Below are 27,947 nucleotides of genomic sequence, written 5' to 3' on the forward strand. Positions count from 1 at the left end.
ATAGCCCAGCCTAGCGGAGGAGAGCGAAGTCCCTGCCAAGGGGTGGGGGGTTTCAGTGCAGATCCGAATGGCGGCGCCTCCTCCCCCCCACAGCGGGAGGCCTGGAAGGGGGAGCTTCCCCACCCCCCGCCATTCCGCTAGGAAACTTTTACATTTAAGTCGCCAGCTCACTTGCCATTAAGTGCAGCTCCGCCGCGCGCTGCCTCCCCTCCAGGGGGGGCCGGACTACTCCACCTCCACTCCGACCACCGCCGAACAGGCCGGGCTTAGCAGCCAGCGCCCTGGGAGCTCCGGTACTTACTGGGGAACAGGTCCGGAAAGAGCCTGGGGGAGCGCCCTGTTTGGGGCTGCGGAGTGGAGAGACCCCCCACAGGGGAGGGAAGTTTAGGGGGCCTCTGCTCTGCCCTTCGCTAGGGCAAGGGAACGCACCTATAGGAGCCCCTCTCCGGCAGCGCGGGGAGCGTTAGGGCCACCCCCTGTCCAACTGCAGTCCGGAGGCAGATTACTTTGTATCTTACCTCTCTACTTGCTACCCTAACGACTTCAGCTCCAAGCCCGGGTGCAAAGGAGCCCCGCTCGGCAGCGTCCCAGAGCGTTCCCGAGGCAGGCTGCCCTGTTTGCAGTGGGGCGAGCGGCAGATCGGATTGCCTCACAGCTCTAGCTTTGCCCCTCGCCCTCCAGCTTTAGCAGCTCCCCACCCTTATTTCAGGCTGCAGGACGCAAGGGCCCCCGCCCCGCCTCCCAGCGCGAGGAGCTCCCAGCTGGGCGGACCCAGGCAGCCCCGGGGATTCCAAAGGAGTCTCGCTGGTGGTGGCTGGAGAGTAGATGCTAAGGCCTGGGACAGCGGGAAGGGAGTGCGGGCTCGAGCCGCGCCAGGCGGGGTGAGGCAGCTGGACTCTCACCACGTTCCCCTCCTCCTAGTTCCCGGAGCTCTTGATCCAATTAGTCGGCTGTCACTGCGGGATGAGACAGGCCGCTGCCCGATAGCAGATGGGGCTGTGCTGTCCACACTGAGGATCAGAGATCAGAGCAAAACCACGTGCCCAGAGTGGACAAGAGCAGCAGGGGGTTGCTATTCCTAGGTGAGGTCTAGGAGCCGCTGGCACCGGAGCGTGGTTAGCCATAGTTCTTCACTTTTAAACAGGGTTTAGTTTTCCTTTTTTTCACTTCTATTCTTTGAGAGCTGGGGAGAGCAGGAGGTGACACTGCAAACAACCTTCTGAGTTTAGCTACAGCAGTGCCCCAAATCTCAGCTGGCCCAGGGACCTGGAGCTCTGCTGTGAAGGGGCTCACTTGATGGAGTCTTAGGACAGTTCAGTGAGAAAGCAAAAAGTTGCCCGAGTCTGTGCTAGGCACTGCTCTGAAGAAACTCACATTACTAGAATCTCATCTGGCTACTGGTGGGGCACCACTGGGGGGAAGATCACATTTCTGGGGCTGACCTTCAGTAGGGAGGAATCTGGAATATGAGGCTCTTTCTGCTCTACTAAACAGTTTTTCACATGTTTCAGCTAGGGTTGCCAGCCCTCCAGGATTGCCTTGAAGTCACCAGGAATTTAAAAAAAAAAGTAATCTTTAATTAAAGATTATGTCATGTGATGAAACCTCCAGGAATGTGTCCAGCCAAAACTGGCAACCCTAATTTCAGCGAATTAGCTGATCTGCAGGAGCAATGAATCAATCTGGCTGGCTGACGGGAGACCAAGGGCTGGTCGTGTGTTGTTATTTCCCCTTCTGCCCCCCGCCCCCTCCAAAAAAGCGGAGAAGCCATTCCTTCTCCTCTTGCCATAGTTTAGCTCTCTCTCTCCCTAGTGCAGGGATACAGGAGTTTCGCCATCGCCTTATTCGGCTTTTGTTTGTCTGCCTCCCTCCTCTACCTAACTCATTAGGCGCCTGCAATGTTCTCTCTCATTTTATCTGAAAATGCCATCAGCTCTTTCTGAACAATTCCGATCCTTAGTGTTTTTATGTCCCTAAACTGTAGATAATCTTGCGCTGCCTCGGCCCTCCAAGCTCTAGGTACCAAAGTTTCTGTGCCGCAAAGCAATTAGCCCTGATATGACGTGAGGTTTTAGGGCAGGCAATGCCAGTGCTAGCCCACTGGGGGATCCAAGCAGGAATATTTCCCCCTCCTACCAACACGTACTAATAATTAATAGGGGGCTTCCCACAGCTGCTTGGGGCCCTAAGCAATTGCTTTGTCTGCTTTTGCCTAGTGCTGGTGCTGAAGGCAGGTTTTACATTTTGGGAGTCGATGAGCCTTGCTGCCCCATCTCCTATAATTTTTTTCTCACTAAATTATTTGGGACTCAAGCACCAGGACCAACTATGGGTTCCCAATGACGTTTATTCAATAAAAGTAAAAAGAAAAGACTGAGGACCTGAGGGCAGCCTCACCCTGACAGCTCAGCCCAGGAACCGTAAGAATCTCTGTTATTTGGTGCTGATTGTTTGGCATGTGTTCTGATGTCTGTAGATACCTGGGACTGATTGATTAACAACAGTTGTGTCACGTTTCCTGGGAGCTAGATGTAACTCCTGCATCATGGGGCCCTTCTGAGATGCAGACTCTAGAAAAGATAATGGGATACCTTTTTGTTTCCTTTACTCTGATGTTTATATTTAGGTTGAATGGTCACACTGAAAGGGTCCCACACATGGGACCTGTGGTTTCTGACCTGTTATAAGGCACATTCTTTCCCCAAAGAGCATTTCAAAATCCTTACCCAACCTTAAGTTAGCTCCAGGGGAAATAATAGGTAGCAAATGGATTTCCCTTTTCATATTTTAATTAAAAAAGAGGGTTGATCAACTTTCTTCAACATAGTGTAGTGCTCACTCATGGCTCCATTAAATTCCAACATCTTAGTCAAATTACCTACTCTACATGTGTTTTCGAAGTGTGAAAAGGGCAGAAACCTTGAATAATTGTCAGAGGTGGGTACAGTGTATCCAGTGTCTGTCCAGGATGTAGTGTGTTTGGTGTGTGATCTCAGTACACCCGGCATTTGTCCAGGATGGGATTTCATTTTCTGTTTGGGGTTTGGTCCCCTGTGTCCATTTGTTAACACTGTCCATTTCTGATTCAGTGGCATGATGCTATGTAGCTACCTTTATCTCTGCTGTCTTTTTCCTTTCCTCTGGGGGCAGAATGTCCAGGTATAGGAGGAGGTCAGAGAATGTAATGTTATCTCTGACATTTTGTTTCCCTGGGATAGGAGCTGCTTGATAGGTTGGGATCTTAGGACAGATAGCTATCTCTACTGTCTCTTTTCTTTTCCCTAGAGTTATACACAGCTTTTCCTCATTGTTTTTAGTGGAATACATACTTGCTTCCATATACTGGCCTAAATCGAGTTGCTGTGATGTTACTGAGATGTTATTGTCTCTTAAAATGGCATAAGGAAGTAGTCAGACAAAAGCAGGAACTTTGGATTTCTTATAGTAGAGAACCAGGCATTGGGCAGTAAAAGGCTTATTTATACTACATATACCATCAAGCATACCACACTACCAAGTCAGAAGCCACAGTTACAATATAGTTGTTCCCTGACCTTGTTGCAACATAGCAGTAAAGACCATAACCATGTTAAGATTATAGCTCAATTACAAAAAATGGGAAATTAAGGATAAGATTCCATCCACACTACAATTATAACTAGATCCCCAGACTTGGTTACCTTTGTACTGTCAGTGGGTCCTGAGAGGCTAAGAATTGTAAATACAACAACAAAAATATTATATTCAAGTGAATCCTGTCTCTGGGCTTCCCAATGCATCCTGTTTTCTCCATTCATGCCTTTTAGATTGTAAGAACTCTGAGGCAGGGACTGTTCTATTTTGTGCCTTATACAGTATTTAGCACTGTTGGCCCATAACAAGTAAAAATAATTGCAAAGGAATCTGGTGAGTCTCCGGAGTGAAAGTAAGCACAGTGTTAGTGTTTGATAAGAAGTAATTATTAATTACTTCCATTCTAGCTAAGTGAAAGGTCCATAGGTTGCTATGTGTGGTCTCCTCTGGGCAGTGAAGTTAACACATTAGGGAGGTGAATGAGATAGGGAGAGTGTTTGCATCTTTGCTGGAGACAACTTTCTGCAAGTCTGAGGAAATAGGACCACAGTTTTAAAAACTTTTATTAAAGCTAATGTTTAAAATCAAGTTTACACAAGTTAAGACGGAAGGTACTATACATCTGGGGTCAGGCTTGAGTCATGAGAGATTACAAGTATTGGTTACAAGGTTCACAAGAGACATACATAGTACATAACCAGCATAGACACAGATTGGGGTGCAGGAGTTTTTAAAGTGTCAGTGAACAAGTGATCTCGGGTATGCCACCCATAGAATGTATTTAGAGTCCAAGTCAGCGTTGGTGTAACAAATAGGTTACTAGAGGCCCACTGAAGTCAACAGGAGTCTTTCTATCTACTTCAACTGGGTTTGAATCAGGCCCTGTTTTTCAGTGGAAAAGGTTAGAAATGTACACTTTAAAAATTCTGTGGAAAGCAGCATAGATTAAGATTTAAGTTATGTAAGGTATAATTTTCTGCTGGCTGTTAATGAGATATTTGAATCTCATGGACCCCTCTCTCCTCCTTTGTGATCTCTCTGAATCTATATAATCTATGTTGACTACACTCTTCTTGCCTGACATGAGCAGGAGGATAATTTTCCTGTAGTTTCCTTTCCTAGAGGTATAATACTGGACACTTTCAAGACATCAATGTGTGTTCTGTGGGCAGATGGCTTGCAGAGGCAGGTGCTAGTTTGAATTATTTATTTGTACATACATACATGCATACACATACAGTGCCCAAATGTGTGGTAGGTATTTTGCAGAGACATGTAATAAGACAATTTATCATGAGGTGCCAGTGTTGATATATATGTTTTTACAGAGATAGTTACTTGTTTCTTATGATATGTCATTGTTTATACACAATTTTGGTATGTTAGCAGTTGGTGCAACATTGTTATATTCCAGTAGACAAGCATGGTTTGTGTGTATTTTTAAAGTAGCGTGGTTACATGGAAGACTATACAAAGGTGTTCATTGAAGCATTTTTATTTATCGAGAGATGCACAAACAAACGTTGTAGGAGTTGTGCTTGTAGCTAACTGTGTGGATGATTGGAGTACAGGCAGTCCTCGGACTTAAGACACAATTGGTTCCCGAAAATTGCATCGTAAATTGAAATGTCGTCACTCAGAACTGCAATCCACTCCATTGCTGGACTGAGTGTTGTAAAGTCAAAACCAATTGTTGTAAGTTGAATCAGGGTATCAATTCAGAAATGTCGTAAGTCAAACATCGTAAAGTTGAGGATTGCCTGTATAGCCTTTCTGTAAGAGTATCAATCTATGAATAAATAACAGGATGATATCCCACCATGTGCAATGGAATGTAATTTTAACTCGGAGTTGTTTTAGCCTAATTTCTTGAATGTTGTTAAATGGAATATTAACTAAGGTCAGGTGATCTCTGATTTTGTGATTTAGATCTGAACTGTGATTTGTACTATATCTTTTATTTTCTTTAGCCACATTGTAAAAGCATGGTTTTCTCTGACAAACCATACCATGTGAATGTTAACATTTCAAACTAGTATTCCTGATGGCTATAAAATCCACTATGGACCTCAACATGCAGCTCCAATGTACCTGTTTGGTGCTCTAGAAATGCATAAAATAGATAAAAGAGATTAAGTTTATGGGGCCTATTCCTAACAATGTGATTAAATATTTGACAACAACCTAAGTCTTTCTGTAACCTTTTGTGTGTGACCAGATTGTTCCGATCTCAAGGCAGGTCCAAAAACCGTGTGTAGTAAAAGGCCTACTCACAGACACTCCAGAAGAGAGTGAGGCTGTTTGTGTTAATTTTGTTGGTGATCACTAAGGTGCCGACAAAATGTTACTTTCCACTGGAATTCTTTCCACAGCAGGGAGGTTGTGGGATTTGGGGGATGTTTGCCAGTGATATCCTGGAATTATGATTCCCATTTTTTGTTTTTTGTGTGACTTCTCGACTCCAACATCGTGCAAGGCTCTGCAGAACTTGGTAATTGTCCTTTACATTTCTCTGTTACTCTGAAACTGTTGATAAAAGTCAGACAAACATTGGGTGCTGTGTGTTTGCCCGGCCCAGCCTGCTGGGGAGAGAGGACGGTAACTGCAGGTGCTTGAGAAAAAATAGCATTTGGAGTTTGCATTGTTGAATCAATAATTGCACAAATGCTTTCTGGTCCAAAAGCCAAAATAACTGTTCCAAGTTCACTTATTCTGTTGCTTCCCACATTAGACCAGGGTTCCTGTCTGGGAAGCTGAAGATCTGGGGGTGGAGGAGGAGTGTTGAGGCCTAGTTTCTAGTAAGGTTTGCTGGGCCGATTGTGTGTAAGGGGGCCCAGCAGGCTGTAGCAGGAAAGGACACAGCCCAACTGGGCAGTGGCTGATGTAGCCTCAGGCATGTATCTGAAGGGCGCTGAGAGTTCACCACCCAATACCACGGCCCTAACCCTCTCCAGTCCTTGAGGCTGGGGTGGGGAGCGAGCCCTGTGGCCAGGCCCCAGCGGCTCTGGGGAGGCTCCAAGGCCACAAGAACTGAGGTAGGAGGAGTATCCAGCTGGGCCCTCGCTCCCCTCCGCGGAGCGGCCTAGGGGTCACCCCCCTTTCCGGGTGTCTCGTCCCGTCCGGGAGCGCCCGGAGGAGGAAACGCGGGGCTGGGGGCAATAGCCCGGGCGCTTCCCAATCCAGACTCTGAGCGCCCCCGCCGCCGGGTTATAAAACAGCCGAGGAGGGCCCGCCCCGCCCCCGCTCTGCGCGCCGGGCTGTCGCGGGGCTGGGCCAGGCCGGGCAGCGGAGGCCGCGGCGAGGACCAGGTGAGGCGAGCGCCCCCACGGCGCCGAGCGCGGGATCCCCCGAAGCCCCTCCCGGCCCCCGAGCCCTCTTCCATCCCCCGGCCCGGAGAGAACAACGCGTGAGCGGCCCCGCGCCGGCCCTCCCCTGGTCCCAGCGTGCGGGCCGTGAGCCCTCTCTCGCGGGAGACCGGCCTCACAGCCAGCGGGCTCCGGAGCGGGACAGGGTCAGGCCCCGGACTCCTGAGCTGCCTTCAGCCTCCTGCTCGCGCCCCGTGCGGTGCCCTGTCCTGACTGAGCCTCGCCGAGTGGTTGTCGCCATGAGACTGATGGGGAAACTGAGGCTCCGAGAGGGGAAGGGCTCGTCCCAGGTCATTCCGTGAGGCATTGGGGGAGTCAGGAATAGAACCCACAAGACCTGGCTCCTGTCCCCCTTCTTTCCCCGCCCCCCCAAACCAGTAGACTCCCCTCTCTCTCTGGTGTGTGCTGAGAGCACATAGACATTTCCCAGGATGCAACTGATGAACCCTCTTGCTAACGTTGCCACTACCGTGTTCCCTTCAACTTTTGAAACGTTCCCCTCTCCAGGGAGGGGTGCTGGGGGCACTGCAGGAGATGGGCTCTGGCTAACACCTTTTACGCTTGCAACCAGGCCCTCCTGTATCAGCCAGTGAGTCTTGGAAGACCATTCACGCCATGCTGCCAGCCCAGGGCTTGTGACAATCCAAAGTCACTGGTGCTCCTCACACACACACTGCTTCAGATGTACTCTTCCTGCTGGGGTTGGATGGTGCCTGTGGCATTCACAGTGCCTGATTCACACTTCTGCTCTTTTCTTAACCAGGTCATATGACACCAATGGCAACAATGTGCGTGGGACAGTTCTGGAAACATTCAGGCTATTATACAGAATGGAATCGGTGCTAACTAATCCAATTCCTGGATGTAGACTTCAGGGCTAGAATAACAGGGTGTGCTGTGGGTCAGAACTGAGGGGCATCAGCAGACCTGGGTGGTGGTGGGGTTCAGGACTAGAATAGTGAGGGTCTGCAGGGGACTGGCAGGGCTGTGTGGGCTTCCAGATGGGAATAGCAGAGTGCTGGAAAGTCAGCATTGGGCTACTATTTGGGGAAGCTTGCACAGTGCCTGCCTAACTATATTTAGCTATAGTCAGACATCAGTGACATTTATTCACAAACTAAAAATAAAATATGCTACTGTCAAAGGATCAACTTGTACTATATTTTTCATAGAGGCCCCTTGGGATCTGCCATTGAAATTTTCTATTTTGGAACCTCCCAGATCAGGAGTTGGCAAACTTTTTGGCCCGAGGGCCACATCCGGGTTGTGAAACTTTATGGATGGCCGGGTAGGGAAGGCCGTGCCTCCCCAAACAGCCTGGACCCCGCCCCTATGTGTCCCCTCCCACTTCCAGCCCCCGACTGCCCCCCTCAGAACCACTGACCCATCCAACCTCCCCGCTCTTGTTCCTTGACCGCCCCCTCCTGGGACCTCTGCCCCCAACTGCCCCCTGGGACCTCACCCCCTATCCAACCCCCCCCTGCTCACTGTCCCCTGACTGCCCCGACCCCTGTCCACACCCTGCCCCTAACCGGCCCCCAGGACTCCCCGTATCCAACCCCCCTGCTCCCCATCCCCTGACCGCCCCCCCCCCAGAACCTCTGCCCCATCCAACCATCCCCTGTCCCCTGACTGCCCCCGGGATCCCCTGCCCCTTACCCCTCCCCCCTTTACCACGCTGCTCAGAGCGGCAGGAGCTCGCAGCCACGCCGCCGCCCTGCCCGGCAGAAGTGGTGGGCCAGAGCACTGGCGGTGTGGCGTGCTGAGGCTGCAGGGGAGGGGCTGGGGACTAGGCTCCCCGGCTGGGAGCTCAGGGGCCGGGCAGGACCATCCCGTGGGCCATAGTTTGCCCACCTCTGTCCTAGATCAAAAGAGGAAAACTGAGTAAAAGGCTTCTCACTTTGGATTGGGGGTGGGGGAAAAGAGTTTAATTTCTTAGTATAGAGCATTAAAATAGAGGGCTAAAATTGTGTTGTCTCCCAAAATCTGTATGTGCGTGTCATGGAAAAGCAGGGTGTGTCCAGCATTTTCAGTTTGCTCATCACCATAGTATCTAGGAGCTTGATTCATGCATGTCAATTTGAGTTGACAGAAAAATAATTTTTGACCATGCTTGGTGGCAGAGCCTAATGAAGCCTTGTCCTCTTCAAAAAGCACTGAGCCTGACCAGGGAGGTCATGTAGCAATGTGTGTGCTGTAAAGACAGTTGTGGCATTTTGTGCAGCTCAGTAGATTCCAAATATGCTACTGTCTATTGAGTATTGAGAATTCTGTAGAAACAGAAGATACCCCATTGCTTTAGAAGCCAATCTTTTTCATGAACGTGTAAAGAGCAGTTTATTGACCCCCATTCCCATCCCCACAACAATGCAAGCAAAAAGCCAGTAGTACAGAGATGAAGGGTGGCACAGGTATGTCCTACTTTTAGTCTGTCAGGGCATGTTGTGCTCCAACTTTCTGTCTTAAAGCCAGAACCAATGACAAATCTTATTATCCTTACTTTGTTTTTTTTAGTGGGGCAGACAGAATGACCCCTGAGAACCAGTCAAAGGACAAGAAGCATGTGAGGGTGCATGAGCATCAGCCAGAGGAAGATGCAAAATCAACTGGGAAGAGGAAACGAGACCATGGAGAACTGGAGAATGAGCCACAAGCAAAAAGATTGTTTCTGAGAAAAGCAGCCAAGCCCTCAGGGAAAATCGGTAATGTTCCCTCAGATTCTCACCCTTTCTGCCAGCCAGGCCTTTATAGCATGAAGGGCGTAAACCAAACTTTCAGAGATCAGGGGTGGGGAGATGTCAAGGAACCAACAGCCTGTTCAAACAGGACTTTTTGGATTGGATTATGTTTCTTGAGGGGTGGAGATATGTGGGGGCATTATTCTCCGCTATCTGTTTGGAAGCTGTACTGTGTGCGTGTGCGTGTGCGTGTGCATATGCAGCATTTTTATGAAAGTCATTGCTTATCTCTCCTAAAGCTGGGCTCAGCAGAGTGTACATCACTGCTCATTGAGGAGTGATTAAGCTTTGTGGAATTTCTGAAGTTCTGCTGCCGCATTTCTGAAGTAGGACAGACCAATATTGGTAACGTGACATTATATAATTCTTCATGCTTTTCCATAATCAGAAGGTTAGTATTGCACATCATGAAGTCGAAACCAACATTTCCATCTGGAGACCATGCTGTGTCTACAAGCAAGATGCTGCACAGAAGTGGGAGCTAGAGGGATGCTCTAGGTAGATGGTAAATCTTTCTGCTGATCTTCTGTAAGGTTGTGTTCATACTCAGACAGACTGGGGCTAGTTCCTTTCTGGCTATAATCAGTTAATTGCACCAGGCTGGATTAGTGTTCTCACTAGTTGTTTCTCCTTTGTGTATTTTTTCGTCCAATATGTAACTTTTGGGTAAAAGATGTTTCACTTTTTCCCTTTAATGGGGGGGATGGGTGAATATTAGGCTTGGCCTATGTTACACAGTTAGGTCAATATAACTTATAAGGCAGCTTATGTAGACCTGATTATATCAGTGTACACACTACAGCCTTGTCCCGCCAATATAAGTGCCCTGCCACACTGACATCATAACTCCACCTCCATGAGAGGCCTAGTGCTTATGTCGGTGTAGTTAGGGTGAAGCAGTGTCTGTGTATATAGTGTGTTACTTACATCCGCCATTAGCTCTCTTGTCAATTTCATGGCTCCTGGCCCAGCTGCCTCCTGCCCCCATGGAGAGCTTCTGGCTGGGAGCCAGGTTGAGAATGGATCCTGCTCCTGGCTGGGAGTCGCGGGCAGCTAGACCCCACTACTTCTTCCCCACTGCCCCGCTCCCATCTAGGAATGGCTGTCTTGTGAATTTAAAACTGCCAGGGCTGCCTGGATCCCAGCAGGAAGCAGGCAGGGGCAGCCTGAGAAGCCGGGGCAGCTGAACCCTGTTCCCCAGGGATGAGAAGCCCCGGGCAGCTTACTCTCGGTGGGGAATGCGGAGCTGAGCGGGGGAGGGGGGCAGCCCGCCAGGAGCCCAGGAGCCTGTGATGCAGCTGGGCTTCTGGCAGGGAGCTACCAGTGGAGCTGGGAGACCGGGCTTTTAGTCCACACACATTGCCCCTCTTAGGTTGGTGGAAGTGCTCCTGGTGAGGATGTGCACCACCGACCCAAGGAGTGTAGTGTGGACATGCACCACCACATAATTACTGCAGGGGCTGCAAGTTGACCTAATATAGGTCAACATAAGTTTTTAATGTAGACATACCCTTAGTCTTTCCAGTATCAAGGAAGTTGTGCAGGCTTACAATTAGAATAAGGACTCTGTGTCTCTTCATGTCCATGGGTATCACTTTGAATCCTATAATATGCTTATGGGATTTCATAATATCTGTATGGTGGCACCCTTGAAGATGGCTTCTTTACTGTATTTCATAAGCCCCAGTTTGTTTGGTTTCAGAGTAACAGCTGTGTTAGTCTGTATTTGCAAAAAGAAAAGGAGTACTTGTGGCACCTTAGAGACTAACCAATTTATTTGCGCATAAGCTTTCGTGAGCTACAGCTCACTTCATCGGATGCAACAGTTTGTTTGGTGTATGACTAAAGGTTGGAGCAGGCACTAATGTGAGCAGTGAAAATTGAAGCAAAACATCCTGTTTAAAGGAATTCTGCTTATTCTAGAGCTCATGGTCAGTGAACAAATCTCCTGTAGCTAATGTTACCACATGACTTTCATTATAACTCCAGGTCTGATTTTTAGAGTTATTAAACCTCTCCAGTTTCAGTGTGCTTCAGTGAGAGTTGTATGTATGTATTCAGTACCTTTGAAAATGAGGCCAATCATATTTTCACTTATAGCTTACATAAAATGTTTTTGAAGTTGAGCCTTTCCATTCTGTATCCCAATCTAAAAGGTGAGTTTTAATTTTTACTCAGTTTGGAAAAACCCCAGTGGGTAAATAATTTTTGTTGCATAGATAATTCAAAAATTGTCTAAACTTTAAAATCTGAGACTCTACATGCAACTAGTCCCCAAAGACGAATAATTGTCTTGACAGAATAATCCATTTTTTAAACAATATAAACAATTAAATGAGTTTGGTGCATACATGGTAAAAATTTGAGTTTGAAGTTCTGTAATTGCATTATGTAGGCATGCAATACACTGCAAAGCTGATTAAAGTCATCGGTAGGTATTTTGTATTTCTATGAGGTTGAGTTTAACATCTGCTGAGCTGCAGAGAAGCTATGCAACCAAATAGCGCTACAGCTGTCTTTGCAGTAGCCCATTTCCCTTCTTGAGCTTTCTGCTCAGGCTCAGCTGGGAGAAAGCTCAGTGTTGTTGTGAAGTGGATGGAGCTTCATTAGGTTCTGCCACAGAGCATCCCCAGAAGTGATTTTTCAATCCATAAGAACTTTAAAAAAAATGTTCCTCTCTAACTAAGCAAAGACTGTGTCCCCAAAAAGGCCTCCACCTAGGCCACGCTTCAGACTTAAGAACATAAGCACGGCCACGCTGGGTCAGACCAAAGGTGCATCCAGCCCAGTATCCTGCCTTCTGACAGTGGCCAATGCCAGTTGCCCCAGAGGGAGTGAACCTAACAGGTAATGATCAAGTGATCTCTCTCCTGCCATCCATCTCCACCCTCTGATGAACAGAGGCTAGGGACACCTTTCCTTATCCATCCTGGCTAACAGCCATTAATGGACTTAACCTCCATGAATTTATCCAGTTCTCTTTTAAACCCTGTTATAGTCTTTAAACCCTGTTATAGACTTAACCCACTTTTGCTGTTGCTCTGCTTAAAAAAGTAAAGTTGGAATTTTCTCACAGTGGGAGTACTGTTTTATGGGATTTCATTCTTTCCAAACTCAAAAATGTGTGAAGATCAAATTTCTTAAAAAATAAATCTATATCTATAGATGTACTTCCTGACAGGACCCAAGCCTGGAAAAATGCCTCCCTTCACTTCAGGCAGTGAAAATCTTTGAGTGTTAAGAATCTGTAAAAATGTGAGCATCTGCTGTAATCATGTATGAAAGTGTGTGTGTGTGTGTGTGTTAACTTCTTAATTTCCAGACTTCAGTGTTTCATAAAATAAGGATATTTTTGTTATATATAATACTCTCTTTATTTCTCTCCTCCTGTTTTGTATTAATATGGATCCTTACATGAAAATAAGATTTTTGTTTCTTAAGAGATTCATCTGCTCTTCTGCTTCTCCATCTGACGCCTGGATCCACTGGGATGTTACAGTCCGTTGCTGTGGGGATGATTAGGTCACACATGTGGGGTTGATCAGACTCTCTTTTCACATAGATGTCCCGGATGATTAAACCTGAAGCACTAGCAAAATACAGAAAACCTGCTGTGTTGCTCAGCAGAATTCTCCCTGAACTGAAAGGTTTTCAGGCTATTCTATGAGGTGCCAACAGGTCTTTTATCAAAAAGAAAACACACAGAGCCATAGGCAGGCTGTGTGAACGACAGCACAAGCGGGTGGAATATTCTTATTCAGGTGCAGGGGAAGTGGTTTGGAATTCACAATTTGGGAATTTTCAGTTGTAACTGTTAAATTTCACTCAATTATCTGCTGATCCGAGGTCTGATCTCTCCCCTGCCACTGTGGTTGAGATGCTGATCCCAGGAGTTCCTCTCTCTCTTTTTCCCACTCTTTAGGTCTTATTTTCAGGCTCTGTGTGTCCTTGCCATATCAGGGTTATGTGTATAGCCTCTAGAAGCTCAGGCGAGCCATTCCCTGTAAAATCACTATAGCCCTCTTCTTTCCTTTGCTCTGGGATGAATCTTTAACAAGGAGAATCGTATTGAGAAGAAACCAGGCAGATGGTTTGTCAGGTTATGGGATGCATTGTGCTTTGCAGGAGGCTACTTCCCCTTACACTCATAGGAACTGCTTGAGGTCCTTTCTCTTGTGGCTAGAGATCACTTCTGGATTCAGCACCAAATACAGCTATCCTCCCTAGTACAGTGTAGTGAATAAACATGATGTGCATTGGCTTGTCTGTCAGTAAGTTTCCCTGTTTTGCTGTCTGGCAGGCTGGGCTGAAGGTGGTTCCATGTTCAGAAACTCAGGAGTGCTCTTCCATCAGGTGGAGAGGCAGTGCAGCATCATCCACTACATCTACCAAAACATGCTGGGTGGCTCTATCCGAGCACAGCTCAGGCAGGTGAGAGTGTCTACTTCTCATTCTACTGGACAGCTGAGCTCCCAGTAGAGTTTCCCTTAAAAATGACAACGAAAGCGTGAACACACATGAGGGAGCTTAAAAGGGCCAGGGGTCCACTCCCGTCCAGGGCTTATGGTTTCCATGCCTTTAAAATTACTAAAATTCTTACAGTAACGTGCTGATAGTCTGATTCGCCGTCACATTTCTCCCCTTAGTCCATGCAAAATGCAACTGCTGAGATCATTTTCCTTTTTCATCAGTGACACATCAGTCCCCCCCCTTTGAATCCCTCTACTAATTCTCTGCTCCCCTGAATTAAAGGTAAGCTTGTTCTATCAGTTGATGCCTGGCACAATATTGCTTCCACCTACTTATGTGACGTAGTCCTATATCATGTTGCCCCCACCTGCTCCACTCTGCTAATAATGCCAGTCTCAATGTCCATTTGTTAACTTCTCTCACAGTAATCACTACACCTTTTCCCATGTTTCCTCAGGGTATGTAATACCTTCCCTGAACTGGTTTTCCAAGGCATAATTATCCACTCATTTAATCCTTCCTTAAGGATTAACTTTTCCTGAAATGTCCACAAAGAGTAAATCAACCAGGATAGTTTTATTTTCTAGGTCATTTATGTGTTTTATATTTTTGATTTAAAAATTCACCCAGTCTGTACACTTGCTTTAGCTAAGTAACCACATGATTTTGTCACTGTCTTGGCTTCTCTGCCCAGCCCCATTTCTGTAAGCTTTTTGTCTTATTGTGTCATGTGGATTGTAAGCACTTTGGAAGAAGGACAGTGTCTTTATGTCTCTGGATGAAGCATAACATTTCAGGGTGCTCAGTAAATACATAATAGGAGGAACTGTGGTTGGTGGAGTCTGTTCCTGTGAGGAAAGCATGTCCAGCTGCCATGTTAGTGTGATGATACCAGTTATCCTCCCCTCTTAGCCAGCCCAGAGGGCTTGGTTCAGCTCCCCTTACAGATCTAGAGAGTGTTTTTTCCCACTGCTTTGTCACTGGGGGGTTGAGTATTCGTGGCTTGGGTACATTTGTTTGGAGAGGCCTGTCTTCCCTGCGGCTTTGTGCTCCCATCTATTGCCCAGCTGAGTCCAGAGAGGGAAGCAGCATCTTGATGTGAAAACCCTAATACCCTAACTGTTCACCCTGTTAAAAGCAGCCAAGGGCCATTCAGATCAGGAAAGAAATCTGCACCACCCCATCACTACCAGATTGACTTGTGTTTATGGTGCAAGATGCGGCAGACAACAACCCTATAGATCTGCCCACTTGGCTGTAAACTCCACTGTGAGAGTGAAGAAAGCTGGTCTGAGTTTCTCCCTGATATTCCCGGGGAGCAGCCTGGCTTTGCTAACTCCCTGGGAAGTGTGTGTAGAGGGGTGTGCATACAAAGACTGTCAGTGTTTTTGGAGAGATTCAGAGACCTACTTCCAGCTCTGTGGAGATCCCAGTCTCTCGTTTTCTTTGTAACAGTGTCTCCAGCTTCCCTTTGTGCGTTCTCTTACTTCATACCGCCTCTTCCGAACAGCAAGTCCCTTTGACAGGAGAGTGACATGTCTGGAGTGGCATCCAACTCACCCCAGCACTGTGGCTGTGGGGTCCAAAGGTGGAGACATCATCCTGTGGGACTACGAAGTACTGAATAAAACCTGTTTCATAAAAGGGGTAAGTCACTAAGTGTGTGGGATGGGCAGGAGGGTAGGACTGGAACAGTGCTGAGTGCGGCAGCTCATTATTGAGGTGCAATGTCAGAACTGTGAGGGGCCCAGGACTGGAATAGCAGCAGGCGCTCTCCTGATCTTATAGGACTGAGCTGCAGTGGTGGATCGGTGTGTGAGGCTCCAGACTGGCAGTGCGGGGGTTGCAGGTCAGAACGGAGGTTTGTTTGTAGAATTTACGGTGAAGTTTCGTCAGGTTATATGCTTGGGGGGGGATGGGGGGATGGGTTAGGGATTGGTGACGATGAAGAAGAAAGGAAATCTATAAGAAGTGTGCAGAGAGGGTTTATTTATTCTAGGCTTGAAAATCTCCCCCTCTTTACCTTCTTGTTCTGTGTCGGATGAGGAAGCACCTTTTTGAGTGGAAGGAAGGAAAATCCCTTCTGGTGAAGAAGTCAAGGAGTGACGTAGAGTCACTTCCTGTGACTTTGAATGGTTTGCTTGCCCATCCCATCCCCACGCACCAATTCCAATCCCAATTCTATGTGGGCTCATAGTCTTCACATCAGCATCTGTGGCTCTTTAGCTTAACAAATGAATACAGATCGGAAGGAGGATGATCATCCTCTGAAGGTTCCTAGGTCCCATTCCTGGTTGCCTTGTGCTCTTTTTTGTGTAGCATTGTGACTGCCAGGGATCACATTGCCCTGGAACTGCAGGCATTGTAATCTCCTCCCCTGGTCAGGTCGCCTGCTCAGCCAGGGCATGACTTGTAGAGATGAAGGTTGCCTTTGTCTCTTGAGAGGCCAAGGCTTGTGTCACTGTTGATGTTGGGGACCCAGTGATGAGTACAAATTTGCAGAAGGGACTTTCCTCCTTCCCTATCACTTAGTGATTTTTCTTTTTTGTTCATCCCCTTCATTGTAGATGGGAGCTGGAGGGGCGATCACAGGAATGAAGTTTAACCCTTTTAATCCCAGTCAGCTGTACACATCGTCAGTTGCTGGCACAACCACCCTGCAGGATTTTACTGGCAGTACGCTCCGGGTCTTCACCAGCACCGAGGACTGGGAGTAAGGAACACAGCAGTTTTGTTGGCTTTTGCCCCCTGCTGGCAGTTGCAGCACAGGGAGGGGGAGCTTTACTTGTTTCTGAAACATGAGAGCTGGCCTCTCTGCTCCCCTCCACATCCACCTCCTCTCCATTCCAGAATCTTTGTCTGTTGAAAGCCTGTCTCTCTTGTTTTTCCTATTCAGGGTGTAGGAGGAGGGGAGAGAATACTGACCTTTTGGTTGCCCCTAAAGGAGGGATTCTTCTTCCACTCTTACTCCTTCCTGTTGTTTTTGGAGGGCACCAATAGAATTCCTCAATTTTGTGCCTTTACATGGCTGTGTCTCATGGTGACCTTCTAACCTCTGAGCTGTTAGCAGTGCTGCTCCCACTGGCCACAGGGTCTCCATAGAGCCTGAGGACTTCCTGCAGTATTCCTACAAGCCCTGTTGGCTTAGAAAGTCAGAGGATAGTCCTAGGAATGAGCCTGTAGCATCAGCATGCCAGTTCCACTTTGCCCTCTTTGTTTTCTTTCCCTGCCTGCCTCCTGCCAGTAGCATGTTTCCCAGCTAGTTTCCAAAGTGTCTACTCCAGCTGCAGTCCTTCCTGGGGAAGAGGGCAAAACCAAACTGGAGAGGTCCAGTGGGATAGTTCGGTGCTGCCATGCTGGAGATCCAGGTTTAGTGTTCAGGTGACTCCCTGGATCAATAGGGGCCTGGAGGAAAAGACATGCTCTGTCCTTGGGGTGGCAGAGCCTCACTTCCTCCTGTAATATTTGCTGCTGATCAAGATGAAGACAACTAGGTCTGAAGGGGAGGCCTATCCAGTTTCCATTGGTTTTAGGTAGGGGTCTTCTAGGGGTCTTGTTTTTTTCAGGGGCTTCTTGAAAGTCAGTATTGAGGATGAGGCCTTCGTACAAAGTGACTTTGTGAGAAGCAGGTGAAATGCACTGCCTGTCAGAGGGTTTTGTGTCTCCCCGGCTGGCCCCATCTCTTTTCTCTCTCTGTTGGTGTATGAGGATTCCACCTGTTGGCTCAGTAGAGACAGGCTGGGGACGGTTCCTGGGATAGGATTCCTCTGCCTCCTTTGCCATGCAATCAGCAGTGGGGATTTTTCCCTGCACAGCTCTCTTCCTGCCTGCTGGCACCTTGGGAAAGACCAAACGTGACCCACTGGAAGCCGCTGTAGGGACTCTGTGGAAGAAGATCCTACAGGAAGAATGTGGTGCAGGTTGTGTTTGGGGTTTTGTATGTTTCTGCATGGAATGTTGCTTGTGTTCTTGCCCTTCCGGGCCTGGCGATGGTTCAAGCTGTGATTACCACAGCCACATCCTGTAGTCTGAGCTAGAGAAAACTGTGCTGCTGGAGGGGACTTTGCTTTGTTTGGGAAGACAGATGGCAGACCCTGCAAGCCCAAAACATTTGTACTCTCTGGCTATGTCTACGCTGTCAGGGCATTGCTGCTGCTGCAATCAATGCACTGGGGGTCAATTTAGCGGGTCTAGTGAAGACCTGCTAAATCGACAGTAGAGTGTTCTCCGGTCGACTCCAGTATGCCATTGGAAACGAGAAGTAAGGTAAGCCCATAGGAGAGCGTCTCCCGTCGACCCAGCATGGCGTAGACGCCGCAGTAAGTCGATCTAAGCTACGTCAACTCCAGCTACGTTATTCACATAGCTGGAGTAGCGTAATTTAGGTTGACTTACCGCGGTAGTGTAGACATAGCCTCAGTTTAGTAACAGACTTGATAAAATGTGGCTCTTTAGTGCCACTCTTGTTGGGAAACAGACTCCATGAACTTGGTGTATCTCAGCTATGGAGTGAGGTGTTCACTTCCAGGTTGTTGGCATTCTGCCATGTCCCTCCCTTCCCCAGTAACATTGGTGCCCCTTCCCTTTGTCTGTGTGTTCCAGAAAGGGCCAGGAGACTCTCTTGGAGGCATGAAGTTCAGCCCATTTGAGGCAGTGAAGCTTTATGTGGCATCAGGGGATGGCACCCTTAGTCTGCAGCATCTGGAAGGCAAAGCGGCGCAGGTGATCTCCCGCACGCCAGGCTGTGGCCATGAGTACCATGATGTTTGGTGAGGAGGGGCAGGCAGGGTTGTGCCTCTGCTCTGTGCTATTTATACTGTAGTTCCTCTTCTTCTCTTTGATGTGACCTTCCTTTGCTAGGACTAGGACAGATTCTATTTGCTGGTGCTGTCAGTGAGCTCAGAGTTGTGTGACGGGGCAGGCATGTGGTCCTGCTCCAAGGGTTTGGCAAGCTCAGGACAATTAGACTCCTGCTGTTCCAGTGCATGATGGGTAATATAGTTTTTGGCATCTTTTGGACAGCAGCAGCACTGGGAGTGTACTGTTCCTTTAAAAGAGCGCAGGTGAGAAAAGCAAGGTGCTAGACAGTCAGTCAAGTGTTCTCCTGTTGGCCATGAGCTGGGCTAAGCTTATAGGGCAGCTTAGGTTAAACCAAATAACATTTATGCAGAAACATGTAATCCTATTGTGATAACTCTGCTACCCCTTCGGAGGTGGGGGTTGGATCTTCAGGCTTGCCACCCTGACTCCAGGGCTTTGAATTTTAGTGTGAACATCCCCTGCAGGGCAAAGCTTTGCAAAGAAGTTCCTGGATGTCAGAGAATTCTCCCTTCTCCCCACTCAGTATAGTCTGGGTTGGGGCACTATGCCACCAAAAGCCTGGGTTTGATTTAGTTCTTGGAGTGGTGTACTGGGGGAGCTTTAGACCTGAAATTTTCCAATCTAGAGTCTGTAGCAACTCCCTGCAGCTTCTTCACCCCTGTGTGGGGAAAGCTCATTTTAAGTCCATTTCTGCACATTGTGTAAATGTCTCAGGTGTGGTCCTGATCTTTCCCAAGCTGTCTCTGTATACAGGTGGCAGGTGGCTATTCAGCCTCATCTACGTCCTACTGCCCCAGCATGTTCCCGCTATCTAAAGCTTACTTGGCAAATAACTTGGAAGTGATGTCACATCAGTCACCAACCCAAAGCTACCTTGGTGGACTCTGCCCCTGGACTGATGACTGAAGTCCCACTTGACCACATGGGAGACCCAGTTCTGAGTCTGTTGCAGTTCCTCTCTGTAGAGAGGCAGGGACAGGCTGTACTCAGGGTTCCCCTCCCAATACCTGTCCGCAGGAATTGGTGCTGATCTATGTATCTTTTCCTCTAGTTTCTGGTACTGCAGTGTTGATGTGTCTGCAAGCTGCCGGACCGTGGTGACAGGTGATAACGTGGGTAATGTGGTCCTGCTCAGCACTGGTGGTGAAGAGGTTTGTATGGCTCCTCTCATCTTCCCTGCCTCTTACTCTCTCCTTTCCAGGGACCCCGATGGTTTGTTTTTTCTTTGCCCATGTCTTTCCTGGGAGCAGGGTCCCTAGAAAGAGGAGCATGCATCCTTAACCTAAAGGAATGTGAGTCCACCCAGTATCTGCCAGGCGATGCTCCCTGCCCTTCTGCAGTGCACTAGAAACTGCGTGCCCTTCCTCCCAAGGTGGGGAGCATGCTAAATCACTCAGAGTGATTTCAAGTTAAGGTCCACATCATGGGATCTGCCTGCATTGAGAGTGTCTGATTACTTAGGAGAGCAGAAATTGTGACATCCCGAAGGTGTCAATTCCCCCTAGCAATGAACACACTCCAGAAACCTCTTTGGAAAAATGGGAGTGTCACTGGCGGGGGGTGGGGTGGGGTGATCTGACAACCACTTCCTCCCCAGGGCTACTCACAAGCAGGATCAAAGTCCTGGGCATTCCCAGCTCCAAATCCCAACCTCAGCAAAGGCCAGGAGAAGAACAGAAACTGCACCATTTCCATCCTGTCCAAGGGGGCAGAGTGTTAGCACCAGGACTGGAAACAGAAAAGAAAGCTGCCTAGGAGAGGGTGGGCCTGGAATTTCTTAAAAAGCGGGCCCTGCCAATCAAGAGCAACCTCTTCGCCGCTGCTTTATTATAATCAATCCTAAGTCGTCACTTCTGTTGCTCTCAGGGGTAACAGTGCTGGGCAATTCCCACCCCAGGAGCTGTAGGCAGGGGGGACATGTTAACCAGTGGGCCAAGTCACTAGCTGTGGCACTCCAAATAAAGCCCAAATACTAGAGTTTAGCTTTTTTCCCTTTCCTCAGGGCATTTTTATTAATACATAGAAGATGCAAAAATGTTCATAATACAAAATTCTCTGTAATGGAGACCTTTCCTACCTTCTGCTGTTGGGAGGGACACATCCTGCCTTCTCCCCCCCTCCTCCCGGTAGCCCTTTCCTGTCTACTATGGAGAGAGACACACTTGGGCTTCTCTGACCTCTGGTCTCTTCTGTCTGCTGTCCCTGCCCAAGAGGCAGGAAGCCTCATACCTGGCTTCCTGTAGGTCACACGTTTGCTCCTAGTCATGTGCCCTACAACTACAGCTCTCAGTATTAAAGGCCCCAAGGACTGTAAGAGCTGCCCTGTGTTTATACCCTCAAGGCCGAGTGCCTTGTTACATGCCTAATAAATTCATTGGGAGTAGATGAATCGCCAGCCCCAGTAATATCCCCACAATGGAAACCTTTCTGTGGTGAAACTGGCAAAGGGACCAGGAGAAGATCTTGGGCCTTAGCAACCATCTCAAAGAGAGACAGTCAGACCAATGGCCCATCTAGCTCAGTATTCTGTCTTCCGACAGTGGTCAATGCCAGGTGCTTCAGAGGGAATGAACAGAACAGGTCATTATCAAGTGATCCATCCCTTGTCACCTCTTCCCAGCTTCTGGCAAATAGAGGCTAGGGACACTTCAGAGCATGGTTTGCATCCCTGACCATCCTAATAGCCATCGATGGACCTATCCTCCATGAACTTACCTAGTTATTTTTTGAACCCTGTTATAGTCTTGGCCTTCATAACATCCTCCGGCAAAGAGTTCCACAGGTTAACTGTGCATTGTGTGAAGAAATACTTCCTTTTGTTTGTTTTAAACCTGCTGCCTATTAATTTCATTTGGTGAACACTAGTTCTTGTGTTATGAGAAGGAGTAAATAACACTTCCTTACTTCCTCTACACCAGCCATGATTTTATAGACCTCTATCATTTCCCCCCTTAGTCGTCTCTTTTCCAAGCTGAAAAGTCCCAGTGTTATTAAACTCTCCTCATATGGAAGCTGTTCCATAACCCTTATCATTTTTGTTGCCCTTTTCTGTCCTTTTCCAATTCCAATATATATTTTTTGAGATGGGGTGACCAGATCTGCACACAGTATTCAAGACATGGGCATACCGTGGATTTATAGAGAGGCAATATGATATTTTCTGTCTTATTACCTATCCGTTTCTTAATAATTCCCAACATTCTGTTTGCTTTTTTTGACTGCCACTGCACATTGAATGGATGTTTTCAGAGAACTATCCACAATGTCTCTTAGTTCTCTTTCTTGAGTAGTAACAGCTAATTTAGAGCCCATTGTTTTGTATGTATAGTTGGGATTATGTTTTCAATGTTCATTACTTTGCATTTATCAACATTGACTTTCATTTGCCATTTTGTTGCCCAGTCACCCAGTTTTGTGAGATCCCTTTGTATCTCTTCACAGTCTGCTTTGGATTTAACGATCTTGAATAATTTTATATCATCTGCAAATTTTGCCACTGTTTATCCCTTTTTCCAGATAATTTATGAATATGTTGAACAGTACTGGTACCAGTACAGATCCCTGTGGGACACCACTATTTATCTCTCTCCATTCTGAAAACTGACCATTCGTCCCTACCCTTTGTTTCCTATCTTTTAACCAGTTACTGATCCATGAGAGGACCCTGCCCTCTTATCCCATGACTGCTTATTTTGTTTAAGAGCCTTTGGTGAGGGACCTTGTCTCAGGCTTTCTGAAGTTTGGGTATGTCAGAAACTGCAAGTACAGACTCATATAGATGAGTCTGAGCTCTGGGCTGTGGGGTTTGCAGCGCTGGCTGTAGCTAGACTGCACCTGCCCCATGCTCTAGGGTCAAGGCTTGCAGTGCTAACAAGCTCTACTACCTGCACCAAAACCTTTGGATAAATGGGGTGGTACAATATGCAAGTTAAGGAGTGCTCAGAGCCCCACTGCCTAAATCCCACAGGCTCTCTGTACCAGAGCAGTGCTGGAAAGTTCTTTATGGGGCACGTATTGCACCTGCTTGCTGTGTAGCTGTTGCACAGATCTCACCTTCTGTTTCCCTCCGCTGCAGATTTGGAAGCTGAAATTACATAAGAAGAAAGTGACTCATGTGGAGTTTAACTCGCGCTGTGATTGGCTCCTGGCTACAGCTTCTGTGGACCAGACAGTCAAAATCTGGGACCTGAGAAACATCAAAGACAAGTCAAGTTTCCTTCATGTGCTGCCTCATGACAAACCTGTCAATGCTGGTAGGTCAGTGAGGTAGGACTCTCTCTCTCTTTCTCTTCCCACCAATCTACCTATCTGTTCTGTGTTTCTGTCTGTTCCTTTTGGTCTTTTGTGACCTGTGCCTGTGTCCATCACGCTTGGGTTTTCTGTGCCCCACTTTCCCTCCCATAAATGTGTATCAATCCTGTTTCTTTCATATCCTTCAGTGTGTCTACAAAAGATGAAATCATTCTGGAGCAAGCCTGAGTTTGATCAGTTTTTAAATTCAAACACTGACATAAACTTTATCTGAAATTCCTGTACAAAAGTGTTGGTGTCACCCATAACACCTTCTCATTGGCTTCTGGCTAATTCATCCTGAACTATTGCTGATGACAGAGGGATACTTATAGATTCCAAGGCCAGAAGGGCCAACTGTGATCATCTAGTCTGACCTCTTGTCTAACACAGGCCATAGAAGTTCCTAGAGCAGAACTTTTAGAAAAACATCCAGTTGTGATTTAAAAATTGCCAATGATGGAGAATCTACCATGACCCTCAGTCACTTGTTCCAATAGTTAATTATCCTCACTGTAAAAAAATGTATGCCTTATTCCCAGTCTGAATTTGTTTAGCTTCAACATCCAGCCATTAGATTGGGTTATGCCTTTCTCTGCTAGATTGAAGAGCCCATTATCAAATATTTGTTCCCCATGTAGGTACTTATAGACTGTAATAAAGTCACCGTTTAATCTTCTCTTTAAGATAAACTGATTGAGGTCCTTGAGTATATCACTATAAGGTATGGTTTCTAATCTTTAAATATTCTCATGGCTCTTCTCTGAATCCATTCTAATATAACTTAAATGTACTGTCCTCCTAATAAAGTATCTGTTCTCAGTGCGTCAATCCTCTGCAATTCCTGGGGAGCTGCCCGTGAGAGCTTAATGTGAAAACACTGAAGTTTTCTGGGGATAGAGCGTGGAATTTGTTGGGGCAGATACTCCTGATCATCTCATGCTGAAGTTCCTTTGGTAGAAACAGGGACTAGGAATCAAGATTCTTTTGGTTCTATTCCCAACATTGGAGGGATGGGGTCTAGCAGGGCAATAGTAGTTAGAACTGCTGTGTTCTGTTTCCAGTTCTTTCACTGGCTTACTATGTGACTTTGAGTGAGTTCCTTTCCCACTTATTGTCTTTTTTCCCCCATCTGTAAAATGGGGATGATGATACTTCCCTGGCACCCAGGGATTGTAAGCTTCAGTTTAATATTTGTAAAGAACTTTGAGTTCCTGGGAAGAAAGGGGCTAGAGAAGGACAGAGTCTTGTTCCTTGGGCTCTTTTAAAATAACTATTTAGGAAGTTGTAACGCACTTACAAATTAGGGGTATGTGTTGTTTAGCTCTTCTTTGTCTATGGCCGCAGGATTGTGATCTTCTGTATGCTTTATTGCCCTTTTCCCAGCTTATTTCAGCCCAACGGATGGTGCTAAGCTCCTGACCACAGACCAGCATAGTGAGATCCGAGTCTATTCCTCTTCAGATTGGACCAAACCACAGCATCTGATCCCACATCCACATCGGCAGTTCCAGCACCTCACACCTATCAAGGTGAGGTAGCAAAGTGCAGTCTGATCTCACAGCAGATGCCAGTAACAAGTTGGAAAAAGCTTTAGTACAATTTCTTTTCAGAATAGGGCACTGCAGTGGGGAAGCTCACTCTGCTGGAGTCACAGCTTTCTGATTCATATCAGTCTTTAGCTGTGTTCCTCCAGAGTTGTTGATCACATCCATCTGCTTTATGTCTAGGCGACGTGGCACCCTCGTTATGACCTCATTGTGGCTGGTCGCTACCCAGACCCTAAGTTCCCAGGATACACAGTGGATGAGCTGCGAACTGTTGATATATTTGATGGAAACACTGGGGAGATGGCGTGCCAGCTCCACGACCCAAATGCATCTGGCATTATCTCGGTGAGCTTGAGCACTAGAGTTGAAAGGGCCACAGTGCCCTTAACTATAGCCAAGACTTGAGTATCAGGGAGATCATGCAATAGGAACAAGACCCAGAATCTCCTAACACAGGCTCATACTCATACCAGGAGGAGGCATCCTGGCAAGGTGCGGTGCAGGGAACAGTCTGTATACTGGCCATGGGAAAGAGTGCCTCAGAGAGGTTGGCTGTGACGACTAATATATGTGAACAGCTTCTTGGGAGGGGAAGTCTCCTGAGAGTGAATCCAGGGTTGGGGATGTGAGGAGTCACCTGGGTTGCTGCTTCTCCATCTGTTAGCTGGTCCTTTCCTGGCCATGTGCATTGGAGTCTCTGTGAAATACAGTCATGCCCCAGGGAGGAAGTAATGTCTCTTAGCATGATGCCAGCTCTCACGTCGGCTGCTCCCCCCATCCCACCCACCAGCAGCTTCTGAGCAGAAAGTGACATTCCAGTCACAGTAGGACATTGAGCTCCCACAGGCCTGACTCCCCAGCAGGATCAGACTGAGGAGAAACTGAGCAGAGCAGGAAGACTGGACCTGATTCTCCTTAAATTTATACCAGTGTTACACTGATTACTCTGTTGACTTCAGTGTAACTGCCCCTGATTTACACCAACATGAGAGGAGGATCCAGCCTGCTGACTTTCAACATGCAGCAGAGAGGGGTTGTAAAGCCATGCTGGCCAGCCCCCTGACACCTGCAGCTCTTAGCAGTGGGGGTGTAGTGTCATGCCAGCCAAGGGCAGCTGACCTTTGCAGAACAGTTCCATGTTCAGCTCTGGGCCTTTTTGTAGTATACTTTAGGGAATGTTCTAGTTCCCAAATTGTTTGATCATGTTACATAAGCATTGAGGCTGATAGTTTGTCAATATGTTTACATTTGCAGCTCAATAAGTTTAACCCTATGGGAGATACACTGGCCTCTGGTATGGGTAAGTAGGCTTCTGGCTCTCTGTCCTTATTTTATTATTGAGGCAGTTGGACAGTATGGGGTTCTGGTCTCAGAAAAGGGTAGACTGGCTTCTCCAGACAAACATATGTTGAATGTGATGTACTTGTGAGTTCTAAACCTAGTTCTGACATTGATCTCACCGAGGCTGAGTTTCATCCTCTGTAAAATAGGTTAATACCCTACCCTCTTTATCTCCAAACCCCAGTGTCCTCAGGATTAATCCATGGTTTGTAAAGCGTTTTGAAAACATCCACTAAAATGTGCAGTGTGGCGATTAGCTTCAAGGGAAAGCAGCCTCCCTAGGAGGAGAGGGTGCTGCTGCCATCTATTGGCTGTATGGCAATACTGCAAGATGTGAGATGAAAAAAGTTCCTGCCCTTTGCCCTCTACTGCTGGTCTCACTGGCTTTTGTTTGACTTCTTTTGGGTTACTGCACTTGTACATACTTTATATCCAAAGAGGCCCTGCCATTCTTGGGCTCCCTAGGATCTGGGGAGGCTGGCCATATTGGGGTCTGATTTGATCTGAATGCAGAATCTTTGGTAGAACTTTTCTTTCCATGGAAGTTGTGGGCAAGAGAATTAACTGATCATGCCCCTTAATTGCCGGCTACTGCTCGAAAAGTTTCCATGACCATACAGCTAATAGGGACATGATTCCTACAATAGGACTATGTGGAGGCAATGTCAGGAAGAAATGGTTTACACCATCCTTAGTAACTGACTAGAAAAATACTACTTGCTTTTGTCAGGCAGTGGCTGAATTTTATATTTAATTGGTATAGACAGTGATTCCCCCATTAGAAACTATGTCTGCAGCAGAATTTCTGAGTGTTGAATTTTTTCTTCACAGGCTTTAACATTCTGATCTGGAGCCGGGAAGAGATGGTGACCAAGAAACAGGAGCATCTCTTGAAAGCTATGACAGAGCAGAGAAGTGGAAGCCGGAGCTTGTCCAGGCATGGGCTGCAGAAGCAGTCAAACCCACTGGCAAGCAAACTCAAAACCAATTTCCTTGCTCTGGAACTAGAGGGGACTAAAACAAAGGGCAAAGATCCCAAATCACAGGGCAGGAAGCGGAAGGATCTGGAGGATTGAGCAAACACCTCCAGGCTTTCTAGATCATTCTGGACAAAGCTAGTCCTGACACAGTGGGCGACATCTACCCTGAGGGGCACCCAGCCTTCTGCTTTGTCCTTCCTTGCTGGGTAGTAAGTTGCTGCTTGTACTTTCTGCTTTCCCCATTAGAGGGTGGTGTCATTGTCAGCTCCTCCTCCTGTGTGGCTGATACATTTTATCAAGCACTATAGGAGCCTGAATGTCAGCATGCCCTGTGCTGGCATGCATTTAATGGGACCACAAAAAGCAGCATTATGCTTATGCGTGATTTTTGTTCTTTAATTATCTGTGTCATGGGATATGAGGTCAATGTGGGAGCAGCCAGGGCTGAGCTGGGCTGCTGCTGTAGTTTATATCTTCAGAGCTTTAGTCTCTCTCCTGCAGTGCACCGGCCAGCCCTGTTTTCAGTCTTGTACCCCAAAGTATGGGGATAGGTGTTCCCGAAGTGGAACCCGAGGACTGTCTTCCAAATACCCCTTCTCATATAGCTACATCTCAGGGCTGCTGTTAACCTACAAGTTTTTATGTTTGAAAGTTAGCTTGTTTACAACACTGCCTGGGGCATAGGTGGAGTATATGCCCCCCCAAAAACTGCTGTCTGGGGCCAGGGCTCAGGCCCTGGTGGGAGGTTTTGTTAATTTCATGGTGTTTATAATATTCAACTGTTAATAAAGTTTTGTACAGAACAGGCTTTCTTCCTTG

General features: G+C 47.3%; 2 protein-coding genes across 9 annotated transcripts in view; one reads left to right on the plus strand and one right to left on the minus strand.

Annotated features, from left to right (window-relative positions):
- Window positions 1-779, minus strand: part of PACSIN3 (protein kinase C and casein kinase substrate in neurons 3) — a 38,970-nt gene extending 38,191 nt beyond the window's left edge. For 2 of the 4 annotated variants that reach the window (XM_073348248.1, XM_073348244.1), the window contains exon 1: window positions 519-779. The gene's annotated coding sequence lies outside the window, so the exon portion shown is untranslated. Of the gene's footprint in view, window positions 1-171 lie in introns of all 4 variants that reach the window. The other 2 variants (XM_073348247.1, XM_073348245.1) reach the window with 2 other exon arrangements.
- On the plus strand, window positions 168-27,931 carry DDB2 (damage specific DNA binding protein 2). Of its 5 annotated transcripts, none has more exons than XM_073348242.1 (11): window positions 168-293; window positions 9,453-9,640; window positions 13,977-14,107; window positions 15,602-15,793; window positions 18,749-18,915; window positions 20,019-20,118; window positions 23,043-23,220; window positions 24,644-24,789; window positions 24,988-25,152; window positions 26,062-26,107; window positions 26,980-27,931. In XM_073348242.1, exons 2-11 carry the CDS (start codon window positions 9,466-9,468, stop codon window positions 27,222-27,224), a joined length of 1,545 nt encoding a protein of 514 aa, XP_073204343.1. In that variant the 5' UTR covers window positions 168-293; window positions 9,453-9,465; the 3' UTR covers window positions 27,225-27,931. The 5 variants fall into 5 exon arrangements, with proteins under 5 accessions (XP_073204343.1, XP_073204342.1, XP_073204344.1 ...); XM_073348241.1 differs by lacking the exon at window positions 168-293 and adding an exon at window positions 2,152-2,420; XM_073348243.1 differs by lacking the exons at window positions 168-293; window positions 18,749-18,915 and adding exons at window positions 6,394-6,881; window positions 16,714-16,859.
- Window positions 27,932-27,947: the final 16 nt, after the last annotated feature.

Source organism: Lepidochelys kempii, chromosome 6 (assembly GCF_965140265.1).
Source record: "Lepidochelys kempii isolate rLepKem1 chromosome 6, rLepKem1.hap2, whole genome shotgun sequence".
Lineage (NCBI taxonomy): Eukaryota > Metazoa > Chordata > Testudines > Cheloniidae > Lepidochelys > Lepidochelys kempii.